At 39.5% G+C, this 14,886-nt stretch overlaps 1 protein-coding gene across 1 annotated transcript in view; it reads left to right on the top strand.

The window, feature by feature from the left end:
• LOC120941686 (contactin-associated protein-like 4) overlaps positions 1-14,886 on the top strand; it is a 466,073-nt gene that overhangs the window by 389,290 nt on the left and 61,897 nt on the right. The window contains exon 15 of the mRNA XM_040355240.1: positions 1,108-1,235. Within this exon, the coding sequence (XP_040211174.1) occupies positions 1,108-1,235 (128 nt within the window). The remainder of the gene's footprint in view (positions 1-1,107; positions 1,236-14,886) is intronic.

A 14,886-nucleotide genomic window follows, 5' to 3' on the forward strand; every position in this document is an offset into this window, starting at 1 on the left:
AACTATGTTACATTTCAGGTGCTGCAGATTTCTTCGAGGCAAGCATTGATGTAATTACATCCCCACTCACTATAGTGGTGGACCTGGGTGTCTCAGACTCACTGTAGCTGTGTAGAATGTTTTCATGTAATCGATATACAGCCCATAGCTTCATTCACAAACACACACATCAAAAAAGTATCCCACAATTGTTTACAATTTGTCAGCAGCTTAATGGAACCTGGAAAGAGTGACCTATAAATTAGAAGAATCCTGGAGTTCTTCTTTAAGAACAAAAGGAAAACATACCTTTATGGCCTCATCCAAATCATACAGAGAAAAAAAATCTAGGTGTTAACTAGATAAAATTCTCCAGTAAACTGCAATAGCAGACTACAGCAGCCAAAACAAAGGCAACAATCAGTAGGTAAAAAGATAGTATTAAAGAGGATAAAAGGATAAAAATCAAGGTAAATGAAGGTAACGCACCCCAAACATCTGGGGAAAATTCTGTGTTATGAGTATACATTGCTCATTAAAAAAGCAAACGACATATATACAGTATAGTAAATACACTTCAAGTGACGTGCGCTTAGGCTACTGTCTATAAAGTCAACACATTTCACCAAAAATTAGGCTTTCTCAGGACCCAGACAAGAAGAGATCAAGCTGCCTAAAACAATATAATATTTGTATATTTGTACCAAAATACAATAAGTCAATCATAACAACAACACAACGTGTGCATTATTTATTTGTATTGATCTGTACATTGCTACCGGCAAGTGTGGTTGCCAAACATGGACATAGATGGATGTGGCCAGACTAAATATTTTAAATATATAAAGTATATTGTGTATAAACATATAGTAGACTTAGGGTTTAGTATAATGGGATAAAGTGTTTAAGTAGGGTATATATGCAAAACTCACTCAATGCACCGTTATTATTAATTCATCAAAACTATGGTTTAGTTGTATAAGTTAGCTTAAGTAGTTAAATTCATACTAAGCAGTTTGTCTGGAGTTTTGCTTCAAGATACTGTACATATGTGAAAGGGTTGTTATGTAAATCTTTTACATGGCTTAATCAAGTGTTTAATTAAAAAAAATGTGTTCTTTTTTTAAGGTCAAATGACACTGGATCACTTTCTAATAAAGATCACTTACCAGTTACACAGATTGTTATAACTGACACAAACAGACCGCATTCAGAAGCTTCTTACAAACTTGGTCCTTTGCTTTGTTGGGGAGATAGTAAGTATATTCAAGTACACATTATTGTTGTGCATATTTCTTTTTTATATGTTTTTTTTTGTACACAAAACACAAAGTAAATGAGAACGTAAAGTCTAAGGGAATATTTTTCAGCATAAAGTATATTTTAAGCTGATTTTTTATTTTTATTTTTTGTTTTGAATACAATAGAGCAACCCTTGTTTTTTACTGTGTATCCCATTGTGGATATTGTCCTTCAGTTCCTGTCCCATAGACAACAGGAAGTGAGAGGAAGTCTTTCCAGAGGAAGGGGAAATATGTGATAACTGTACAAATTTGGATACCCATCACTTTCTATCTTAGTTGCAGTGATCATGAAAACATATAGAGGGTGAGTATTTCCCCAGTAGTGACATATACATCAATCGCCAAATGTAACATTTTCATCTTCTATGGAAAACTAACTTAGATTTATATTAGTTCTTAACATCCAAACAGTTCCTGAGAGAAAGAAAAGGAAAACAAAGAAATGTTTCTTTTTGGAAACAGTTAGGTTTTTCTGGGCCAGTATAAAAATGAAACCTTTACTGAATGAGAAAACCAATTGGGGTTGATTTACAAAAAGAAAACCTTTCACTTTGCTTGGTGAATGTGGTCAAAATTCTCTTTGCAAAAAATACCCAACCACATGCAAGGAAAATAAAAAAACGGTATTTTGCATGCATATGATTGGATGATGGAAGTTAGCAGAGATAATGACTAAGCACTAACATTTGCGCGAAATGCATCTGCCTCCTTGTCCTCTGCTTCATTTGTTATCCACCTGTCATATGAAGCTTCACCCCACAAATATTTGTAAATATTTTATTATATCTTTTGATTTGACAACACTGTAGAAATGACACTTTACTACAATGTAAAGTAGTGAGTGTACAGCTTGTATAACAGTAAATTTTCTGTCCCCTCAAAATAATTTAACACACAGCCATTAATGTCTAAACCACTGGAAACAAAAGTGAGTACACCCCTAAGTGAAAATGTCCAAATTGAATCCAATTATCCACTTTCCCTCTCCGGTGTCATGTGACTCGTTAGTGTTACAAGGCCTTAGGTGTGAATGGGGAGCTGGTGTGTTAAATGTGATGTTATCGCTCTCACTCTTCCATACTGGTCACTAGATGTTCAACATGGCACCTCAGGCTAAAAAACTCTGAGGATCTGAAAAAAATAATTGATGCTCTACATAAAGATGGCCAAGGCCATAAGAATAATTGCCAGGACCCTGAAACTGAGATGCAGCACGGTGGCCAAGTCCATAAAGTGGTTTAACAGGACTCAGAAGAGGTTGAGTGTACATGCTCAGCGTTGTATCCAGAGGTTGTCTTTGGGAAATAGATATATGAGTTCTGCCAGCATTTCTTCAGGGGTTAAAGGGGTAGGGGGTCAGCCTGTCTGATTGGATAAAGATAAACTTATTTGGTTCAGATGGTATCAAGCGTGTGTGGTGGCAACCAGGTGAGGAGTACAAAGACAAGTGTGTCTTTCCTACAGTCAAGAATGGTGGTGGGAGTGACATGGTCTGGGGCTGCATTAGTGCTGGGGAGCTACAGTTAATTGAGGGAACCATGAATGCTAACATGTACTGTGACATAATGAAGCAGAGCATTATCCCCTCCCTTTGGATACTGGGCCGCAAGGCAGTATTCCAACATGATAACGACCCAAAAAACACCTTCAAGATGACCACAGACTTGCTAAAGAAGCTGAGGGTAAAGGTGATGGACTGGACAAGCATGTCTCCAGACCTAAACCCTATTGAGAATCTGTGGACCATCCTCAAACAGAGGGTGGAGGAGTGCAAGGTCTCTAACATCCACCAGCTCTGTGTTGTCATCATGGAGGAGTGTAAGAGGACTCCATTGGAAACCTTTCAAGCTCTAGTGAACTCCATGTCCAAGAGGGTTAAGGCAGTGCTGGAAAATAATGGTAGCCACACAAAATATTGACACTTTGGGCCCAATTTGGACATTTTCACTTAGTGGTGTACTCACTTTTGTTGCCAGTGGTTTAGAAATTAATGGCTGTGTGAGCTATTTTGAGGGGACTGAAAATGTACACTGTCATACAAGCTGTACACTCACTACTTTATATTGTAGCAAAGTGTAATTTCTTGTCATATGAAAAGCTATAATAAAAATGTTTACAAAAATGTGAGGGGTGTACTCACATTTGAGAGATACTATATATAAAGGAAAATTAGCAGAACATACTGTTGCTGAAACTCTTAAAAGAGCTTTTACAGAAATCACATAGTACTCACTAAAATTGATCAGACTTTGATGGAAATGTCTAAAAATGTCAACTTATTATTGTATTAAACACCCCCTCAATCAAATGATCAGACTTTGATGGAAATGTCTAAAAATGTCAACTTATTATTGTATTAAACACCCCCTCAATCAAATGACTTTGGATTTGATTACATTTGCCTTTGAATATGTAGACCTTAAAAAATGTGCTCCCTGTAATCATTCTCTCATCAGCAGCTTGCAATTGTAACCTTTTAATCAATATTAATTATAGGAATATTTATAGCAAAATAAGAATAATAGTTGTGTCAGATATCATGTTTAAAATTATTTATAAAATTATTACAGTCTTAGTGATACTTATCTACTCAATGCCTGTATGGAAGTTCAGTACATCTAAAATATACTTAAATTAAACTTTTTTTTACACTTACAGTGGGTGACTGCGATATTGTGTCAATCTCGCTCCCTTTCTCGGAGAGATTGACCACCTACGAGCCCCATCTCGGGAGCCATTACCGAGCTGGCTTGCCGCGATGGAGACAAAGCCGTCATAGAAGCGACGGGGATCCGACTTGGATTCCCGCCAATTCTACACGTGTGCGGCGTTTGTTATGAATCCTGAGGAGGAACTCCCCGCCGGATTTTAAATAAAAATCCGGCATGGGTTCCCCCCTCAGGAGCATACCAGGCCCTTAGGTCTGGTATGGGTTGTAAGGAGACCCCCCTACGCCGAAAAAATGGCGTAGGGGTCCCCCTACAATCCATACCAGACCCGTATCCAAAGCACGCTACCCGGCCGGCCAGGAAAGGAGCGCCCCCCCTCCTGAGCCGTACCAGGCTGCATGCCCTCAACATGGGGGGGTTGGGTGCTCTGGGGCAGGGGGGCGCACTGCGGCCCCCCCACCCCAGAGCACCCTGTCCCCATGTTGATGAGGACAGGGCCCCTTCCCGACAACCCTGGCCATTGGTTGTCGGGATATGCGGGCGGGAGGCTTATCGGAATCTGGGAGCCCCCTTTAATAAGGGGGCCCCCAGATACCGGCCCCCCACCCTAAGTGAATGGATATGGGGTACATCGTACCCCTACCCATTCACCTGGAGGAAAAATGTTAAAAGTTAATAAACACGACAAAAGGGTTTTTAAAATAATTTATTTGTCTGCTCCGGAGGCACCCCCTGTCTTCTTTAGCTCTTTTTACCAGGGGGGGCTTCTTCTTTGACGTCTTCGGGTGGGGGCCGCTCTTCTTCGCCGCCGTCTGGTTCTCTTCCACCGCCGGGGGGGGGTCGCTTTTATAAAAGCGCCCACCCCCCGGCGGGTTTCCTCTGACGTCTTCGGCAGGGGGCGACGTCTTCGGCAGTGCGCCCCCCTGCCCCAGAGCACCCAACCACCCCATGTTGAGGGCATTCAGCCTGGTACGGCTCAGGAGGGGGGGTGCTCGCTCGTCCCCACTCCTTTCCTGGCCGGCCGGGTAGCGTGCTTTGGATACGGGTCTGGTATGGATTGTAGGGGGACCCCTATGCCGTTTTTTCGGCGTAGGGGGGTCTCCTTACAACCCATACCAGACCTAAGGGCCTGATATGCTCCTGAGGGGGGAACCCATGCCGGATTTTTATTTAAAATCCGGCGGGGAGTTCCTCCTCAGGATTTTATAACAAACGCTGCACACGTGTAGAATTGGCGGGAATCCAAGTCGGATCCCCGTCGCTTCTATGACGCGCTCGCTGGAATGTGCTTTCACTATTTCAGCGAGTGCGAGATGTCGGCACCCTGTCGCCGAGAATCAGCGCGATGCTGTCGTGCTAAAAACACATTCTTGGCGGCAGGCACTGTATATCATAATAAATGCCATACATTTTATACCAGTACAACAATATAGCAAACAGAGGTTTCTCTGTTCCCCTAATGTAGCGTTATAAAATAAATGTGAATATCAGGTACATACATAAAGAGCAAATACTTTTTACTTACTATTAATACATTGTATATCTTGTGTTGCTGGCTCCACTTCATCAAAAGTTTCAAACTACAGTGGGTATGTCCACCCTTTCTTCTCCCGCCCCCTCCATCCATATAAACTGTACTACAGCTTCTATGAACGAAATGTGATTTATGAATGGAGCAGACCTGTCCATAGTGACATTTGTCCCATGTCTCTTGTGTTAATTTAAATTGTATTTTTTATTCACTTAAAGGGGTTGTAAAAGTACATTTTTTTTTCCTAAATAGCTTCCTTTACCTTAGTGCAGTCCTTCTTCATTTACCTCATCCTTCGATTTTGCTTTTAAATGTCCTTATTTCTTCTGAGAAATCCTCACTTCCTGTTCTTCTGTCTGTAACTCCACACAGTAATGTGAGGCTTTCTCCCTGGTGTGGAGTGTCGTGCTCGCCCCCTCCCTTGGACTATAGGAGAGTCAGGACACCCACTAACACACAGCTCCTTTCTCTATCTGCAACGTAGAGAGCGTCCTGACTCTCCTGTAGTCCAAGAGAGGGGGCGAGCATGACACTTCAAACCAGGGAGAAAGCCTTGCATTACTGTGTGGAGTTACAGACAGAAGAACAGGAAGTGAGGGTTTCTCAGAACAAATAAGGATATTTAAAAGCAAAATCGAAGAATGAGGTAAGTGAATGAGCACTGCACTAAGGTAAAGGAAGCTATTTAGGAAAAAAGAAATTGTACCTTTACAACCCCTTTAAGCTTAACAATGTAATTAAGGACATATCATAAGACTTATATAGTAATAGCCATGTAGGACGTCATTTATGTCATGTTCTGCATCCTATTTAGGACCCAGCAGCAAAATAAACTTAATACAGTACACAATCACTATTTTATACCATGTTTGTAAGAAAGTGTAAGGGATAAAACAGTGTATAAGGTATAAAATATAAGACGTGGGCATACACCTCTGGCAACATAAAGTATAATATAATTGTATTTTGAAATCATCTTTTCAGCTGGCGAGCAAAGGATATCAAGGACTAGGGGATAAATAAAATAAAGTAGGAGAAATGACATTCTCTTTTATGACACCACACCACATTCAAGTACATTTGACGAGCTGGCCTGTTGTTGCTGTTCATTTGAAATACATGTTTAAAATAAATAGCTTACAATTAACCTGTAGTTAGGAATATCTTTATAAGTTTTTGTTTAGAACATTGTATTAATTTATTTTGCATCAATCATGCAAACATGAATTCAACAAGAATTCATAGTCAAACAGAGGGTGAAGAAATCATTAACAGATGATTCCTTAATTTATAAAACTTGATCGAAAGTTATTCAGATTACAAAGTTTCATAAAAAGTCCCTAAAGATGAGGGAGTTTAAATTAGAAAATGAAAATTATATTTAAAAGCTAGTTTACTGATTGTGCCTTGCAAAACAATTTGTGTGAAAAATCATTTAAAACCCATTCACCCTTAAGCATTCAGTGCACTAATGCCCATTTATGTACATTGAGATTGATATTTATTACATTAAGGCTGCTCATTCATTATGAATGGGCAGCCAACACACCACAGTGGATTAAAAAACCTTTATGACCTTTTGTTGATCCTTATTTTATGAATTGTGGTGTACTGCGGTGGATTATGCATTGGTCACTAATGTTGGGGGTGTCATTCACAAAGAATAACACCACAATGCATCTCACTTAGAGCAAGTTCATTGCCATGCATTGTTTGAACGAGCGTTGCCACAATGCACAAATGTAGATGGACCATAATGTGTTAAGAAAAATATGCTTTGCTACTGTATGTAAAGACTGATGTAATTACAACATCATAATCACTTTATGTCTGCTATTTTGCAGTATTACAGGTAACTCTGCACAACTATCTTAGTCACTGACCTTGTCCCAGTAGAGATCAGATTCTAATGACTTTGAAAAGCTCTGTCATTATCTACAGACACAAACAGTTAACCTACTAAATACCTTTTGGGTTTAGCATAAACTTTTGGAAGCAATGAAAAAACATACTGTATATACTAGAAAAGTCAATTATTTCTATGCATTTCGCCACCTGTCAGTTCACAGATGCACATACTACTGTATTCATGCAGGAAACCTTTTTATAACACACGATGCGTTATAGTTTATGTGTTAGTAGATCTATCATAAATGTCCTCTGGGAAAATCCTGTTTCTGATTGACACATGTTCAGGGAGGCAATCTTCACCAAGAGGTGTGCAATAACATTCGTGACCTAATATCATATAATGAACCACACATACAGATAAGGAAATGCATTAAAATATTACTAAATTACTAATAATATTACTAAATTCCTGCTATGCAGATATTTTCGTCATGGGTTTAACTACAGTGAACATTCACTAGCCCTTCTCTCTTACTTCCCATAGACTAAATTACAATCGTCATCTCACCCTCCGTCCACCCTAGTTGCTTACTGACCTCGGTAACATTGCCACCTCTGGTGTTTACAGTATGTCAGCAAACTGAGTCCTTATTAACCTAAACTTGGATCTCAAGTCTTGAAACAAGGGCCAAATCAAATCAAAAGAGACTCAGTGAGTAAATGGAGACAGCAATAAAGACCTTTTTTTTAAAAACAGAATGTGAGATACAGCATTGCATTCACATAACAGAATGTATTTACAATTAGACATGTGCGTTCCTGTTCGTAACAAATGGATTTTCGTACAAATTTGTTAGTATTCGTACATTCCGATCAATTCGAACATCCGAAAAGCTGAAAGAACCAAAATACGAAAATTACGGAATTCCGAATAAGCAAAATAACGAACAAGCGAAAATACGAACGTACGATTGGACAATCTTACTAAAATACGAAACATCGAAACAGCAAAAGAACGAAAATGACATCTATAACGAACGATTTGCATTCCGTATTTTAAATCCTTTGTCTGTTCGTATTTTCATTCGTATGTTCGTATTTTCATTTGTGTGTTTTGTAAATCCGTTTCTTTGTCTGTTCGTAAATTTGTGTTCTTGTATCGTTCTTTCGAATGGGCATTGAGCAGTGTAGTTAGTGAGTGATGATCTTACTTAATATCTTAGCCAATCAGCTTATCTCTTTTGTGTAAAGCCTCGTACGCACGAACGGACTTCAAACAAACTTTTACGTGGATTTTTGTCCAAAGGGAGTTGGCTGGACTTTTGAAACAGAAAAAATGTTTGTGCGATGGAGCGTACACACTGTCGGATTTTATGGAAAACACTCATTTTGAAGTTTGTTGGCAAAAATTCCAACCATGTGTACGGGGCTTAAGAGAAAGTCTATCTTACTATGGATTAGCCGCGTGTTGCGATGTATTTACAAAAGTATAAAATTACGAATCCATTAAACGAAAATTATTATCTAACAAAATTACGAATAAATTAGACAAAATTACGAATCATTCAATATAAACAATAATAAAACTGTTACGAAAATACGAACGGGTCCGAATTGGAAAACTTGCGTCTTACAAAATACGAACGGGTCCGAATAGGAAAACTTACGTCTTACGAAATTACGAATCTTTACGAACCTACGGAACGAGACAAAACGAAACAAAAAAATCATTTTTTTTTTGTTGTGCACATCTATTTACAATTCCTCACTTCCAGCACAAAAGCCAAACATCAGAAGCTCCGTCTAAGTGGGTGGAGTTACATAAATCATTCCCCCTTTTAGTTATCAGTGCTTTCAAAACCACTGATATATAGTGCAGATATAGTCATCATTTTACTGAACCAATAATACCAACTTGCATTCAGCTGTTGCAGATTTCTTATCAATGCAAGATATGGCTCTAACACCTCTATGGCGTAGGGCTTGTTCCTGAGAACAGTACAAATATTAAGGTCTTTGTAAAGTGGTAGAAAGGTAATCAAAAACCTCATGTCGAATGTACTGGGAAATATAGCACAAAACCTCAAAACAAAAAGCTCAGTTTCTGCTTATTGGTAAGTGGGAGAGTCATGAAAATCATGTATTTTTGTCCCTTTTAGCCATCAGTGCATCCAAAACTAATGGTGTATAGGACACATATAGCCTTGATTTTCCAGATCCAGTATTACTAACTTGCATGCAGCTGTTTCAGTTTTTTTAGCCTTTTTCAGTTCAAGATATAACTTTACTAGTGTTAATTTTACAGTGAGGTTGTACAAAAGGAACGGAAAAAAACCTTCAAGGGCAGAATGTGTAGTGTGGGGATAGTGTGGTTTTATCTTAAAGGTTGTGGTATTCATATGTTTAGTTAAACATGCACACATACTTTATGTACGTTTGTTTTGCTCCAAATAAGTAATTTGATAGTGACCTATATTATTTTAAATCAATTATAATTATGTGAAGAAAAATTGAGAAAAGCAAGGAAAGATGTCAACTCTAATTTCAAGCTTCAAATGTTACCTGTGTTCTGATTTTGGCCCCAATTCAGCTACTGCAATCCAGTTCCAGCTCTGAGCCAGCTTTGGACCATGTCTATTATAATTGTAACATTTTAACAAATATAACACCATAATGGTGGTGAATATTATGTGTTATGGCTTGTGTAAGGATTCTAGATATTGTAAGATGCTGTAGAAAAATACTTAATTGCCACAACAGGAAGGAGTGATTATTTCTATACAACCATTTTATAGCATGTTAAGTTGGACTTTTGACCTTCCAGAAAAATATTTTCATAGTACACAGATGAGCTGTCTTTATTTTGCTATTTACTACCCTCCCAGTGTCTGCAACATCAAAGTAAAATTTCCATACAAAAATTGGATTGCAAGTACCTACACAGTAAATGATAATATATTTGTATTTATTAAAGCAGAAATTCCACCCAAAAATGGAACTTCCGCTTTTCGGAACCCTTCCCCCTCCATTTGACACCTTTCAGGGGGGAGGGAAAGTAGATACCTGTGTAATACAGGTATTTTGCTCCCACTTCCGGGGCATAGATACCCGAGCCACCCACGGGTATCTACGCCCCTTCCTATCCCCCCGCTGTCTTCTGGGAAACACACAGGTCCCAGAAGACAGCAAAGACCAGTGGCATCGCGCAGCACAAGTCGCGCATGTGCAGTAGGAAACCAGGAAGTGGAGCCGCAAGCTTTTTGAAAATCAGACTTTTGCTGGCGGAAATTCCGCTCTTGTGTATGGGGCATAACTCTCTAAATTGAAACTAAAGGCACCCTGTAAAAGGAAGTAAAGCTATGACAGAGTGTGGTCAGAGGTATCCAACAGACCCTGAAGTGTTTAAAGCCAGCTGCAGCCCTAGCTCTGCAAGAGAGAGAAAGAAAACTGGAGTTACTCCCCAATAGTAAGGTACTATAAGTATTTTTGTTTTACAGAATGAATAAAAAAAACGTCTGTGTTGAAACAGAAGAAAAGTGTTAAGACAAGAGTTTGCCAAACAACATAAAACATAAAAAAAACTTTAAATGACAAGCACGTGAATGAGAAATAAGAAATAGAAAAAAGAGTACCGTATTATTCGCTCCATAAGACACACTCCCCCCCCCAAAAAAAAACGGGGGGAAATGTGTGTGCGTCTTATGGAGCAAATACTGACCAGGAGAGACGCTGAAAGGGGATTGTTTTGGAGGCAGAACGATGCCCTATGCATCACTATGCCAAAAGGGTATTGTTCTTTATTTACCCCCCCACAGGATTGGCATTGATATGTAAATCGTGTGAGCATTGTTATGTTAATGTGGCTGGCCGTCTCGATTCATATGCAAATTACACCCCCAAACCTCTGCATGCCGCTCACCTACAAGGTGTGAACAGCATACAGGTGAGTATAGGGGGCATGTAGAGGGGATCAAAGAGGGGGGTTTGAGGTGCAGAGGAGGTGAGCAGAGGCGTGCAGAGTTGAATGGGAAGAAGGGGTTGGATTGCAGAGGTTAGCAGAGTAGGGGTTTGAGGGATAGAGGTTAGCACATAAGTTAGAGGGGCAATGTTGTACTGAGAGGAGATAAGAATGCAGACATTTGTAGAGAGCCCCATCTACTGTAAATACACAATTTACATCACTGGTCATTGTAAATGTCTCAATATGCAAATACTCCTGTTGTGTTGAGGTCATGTAAATGTCCCAGTTACATTAGGGATCAGAGTAGGGTGCCCCCTTACATTGGTTGTCAGTGTAGAAATATTATTCTGTTAAATTGTATTAAATATTTTAGTACACCATTTGGTTGAGGATTTTTTTTTTCATATTTTCCTCCTCTAAAATCTGGGTGCGTCTTATGGAGCGAAAAATACGGTATTTAAATTGTTGACAAAAAGTCTGCCCCTGAACACTTTGTTCTGTTTGTAAACAAAGTGCCTGATAATTTCATTCATCTATTCCAGACCTTTATTCTGGATTAGGGTCACATTAGGTGACCCCCACACAAAATATAACGGCAAAGGTTCCCTCTTTATTCAAATAAGGGCCCTCAGCTCTGGTATTGATTTCAAAAGGGACTCCATGAAAAAATAAACATGAGGTCTACCCAAACAAACCATACCAGCCTAATATCTAAGCATGCAGCCTTGAAAGTCATTAAAGGGGGTGTCAGTGTATGTGTACCCCTCCAAACCCTACCAGGCCACATTCCCTCCACCTTGCCCACCCAGGCGACCGGTGTTGGTGGGGGACTTATCAGAATATGGAAGCTCTCTTTAATAATAAGGACACTGCCATCCCCATGTGAATGAGTTATGGGTAAATAGTACACCTACATATTCACAAATAAGTAAATAAGTTTAAATAAAGACAGAGACAGATTTTGACAAGTCATTTAATTAAAAACAAAATTCCCACAATGTACAACCGTCATCAATCACATCGTCCAGTAAAGATCCACATCAAACGTGGTGCCCAACATTTGCTGACACACATCTGTTCTTGTCACTTTACTTCTGCTTAACCTCCCTGGCGGTATGATTCTTTCAGAAAAAACATGCTAAAAGCGGTACCATTATTTGCAAGGAAATTTGGCGTTTTATATTGTAGGTCTGTAATTTTTAGAAATAACTCACTTAAATCTGACCAAACAAGATTCTAATAGGCATCCCGTGTATTACATTTTTTTAAAAACAAAATTATAAATTATAATATAATAAATAATTATAAATAATTATAACAAATAATAATATAATTATAATAAAAATTATTCAATAATGTAATCAAATCAAAATCACTGAAATTTGCTCAGTTGCAGAATTGTCGCTGTCATTACTTTTATTTTTTTATGACGAATTTCCCCACAAATCGCTATCGCACAATTCTGCAAGTGATTATAATTTATTATCGCTGTTTTTTAGCTGATCTAAAACTATTTTTGACATAAAGGGACACTTTTGGTTGCTATGGACAATCTACAGTTTGCAGGGAGAAAAAAAGGTTTTTATTATATAAAATGACATGCAGGACACTGGGGAAGACCACTAGGGACAGGGGGGTGTGTTTTTTTACATACAGTACTGTAATCTATAAGATTACAGTATACTGTGTGTATAGTGTTTGTTTACGTTTTTGAATTTGGCGCCGTTCTCCGTCCCCGTGCGTCGTAACGTCGCAGGGAACGGAGATCGGCGTCACACGGAGGCACTATGTGAATCGAGCGAGGTCCCGCTCGCTCACACAGCGCGGTGGCATCGCTGGATCCAGGGACAAGGTAAGTAAAAAGTGCCTGTGGATCTAGCGAGGCAAGCCCGAGACTGACACGGGGTTACCGATAGTAGCAAGAAAATCTAACCCCGTGTCAGTCTCGGGAAGACCGCCAGGGAGGTTAATGAAAGATCCCCCCCCCGGTTCGGTTTGCACCAGAACTTGCGAACAGGCAAAAAATGTTTCGAACAAGCCAACATCGTTAAAGTCTATAGGACACAAACATGAAAAACAAAAAGTGCTCATTTTACCACTTAACGACCCGCTCATGTACATATACGTCGTTTTTTTAACCACTTCCCGCAGGGAGCGATCCGGGACGATGGCGCGGCTATTCGTTTATAGCCGCTCCGTCGCGATCGCTCCCCAGAGCTGAAGAACGGGGAGAGCCGTATGTAAACGCGGCTTCCCCGTGCTTCACTATGGCGCTGCATCGATCGAGTGATCCCTTATATAGGGAGACTCGATCGATGACGTCAGTCCTACAGCCACACCCCCCATACAGTTGTAAACACACACTAAGTGAACACTAACTCCTACAGCGCCCCCTGTGGTTAACTCCCAAACTGCAACTGTCATTTTCACAATAAACAATGCAATTTAAATGCATTTTTTGCTGTGAAAATTACAATGGTCCCAAAAATGTGTCAAAATTGTCTGAAGTGTCCGCCATAATGTCGCAGTCACGAAAAAAATCGCTGATCGCCGCAATTAGTAGTAAAAAAAATTGTTTTTATAAAAATGCAATAAAACTATCCCCTATTTTGTAAACGCTATAAATTTTGCGCAAACCAATCGATAAACGCCTATTGCGATTTTTTTTACCAAAAATAGGTAGAAGAATACGTATCGGCCTAAACTGATAAAAAAAAAAAATTATATATGTTTTTGGGGGATATTTGTTATAGCAAAAAGTAAAAAATATTGAATTTTTTTCAAAATTGTTGCTCTATTTTTGTTTATAACGCAAAAAATAAAAACCGCAGAGGTGATCAAATACCACCAAAAGAAAGCTCTATTTGTGGGGAAAAAAGGACGCCAATTTTGTTTGGGAGCAACGTCGCACGACCGCGCAATTGTCTGTTAAAGCGACGCAGTGCCGGATCGCAAAACCTGGCCTGGGCATTTAGCTGCCTAAAGGTCCGGGGCTTAAGTGGTTAAAGATGGATATCTAGGTAACGGCAGAGCTGCTTCCACAACCGAGGTATACATCTTTAGCAAGAGCGGTCCTGTAAACGATAACGGCTGTCTCCGCAGCGTTTTTGCCGCGAGATCGCCGTTATCAGCGGCAGGAGAGGGTCCCCCCTCCCGCCGCTCTCCCACGCCCTCCGCCGGGTTACTGGAGCCGTCGGTAGCGGCAGAGGCGATCGGGTCCTTCAGCCTGCTGTGTGGGGATGCGAGTGAGGGCAAGATGGCCCCCACCTGTCCCCATAGCCTAGCAGGGCGGAAGTGACATCAAAACGTCAGTCCCGCCCATGCGTCTTAAAGGCACATTTTTTTGTTGTAATTTTTTCAAATGACAACATTTTCATTTTTTTTTAAATTTAAGTCTAAATATGAGATCTGAGGTCTTTTTGACCCCATATCTCATATTTAAGAGGACCTGTCATGCTTTTTTCTATTACAAGGGATGTTTACATTCCTTGTAATAGGAATAAAAGTGATCAAATATTAATTTTATTTTTTTCAGTGTAAAAAATAATAAAAGAAATAAAAAGAAATAAGAAAACAACCAAAAAATTTTTT

Source organism: Rana temporaria, chromosome 1 (assembly GCF_905171775.1).
Source record: "Rana temporaria chromosome 1, aRanTem1.1, whole genome shotgun sequence".
Classification (NCBI taxonomy): Eukaryota; Metazoa; Chordata; class Amphibia; order Anura; family Ranidae; genus Rana; species Rana temporaria.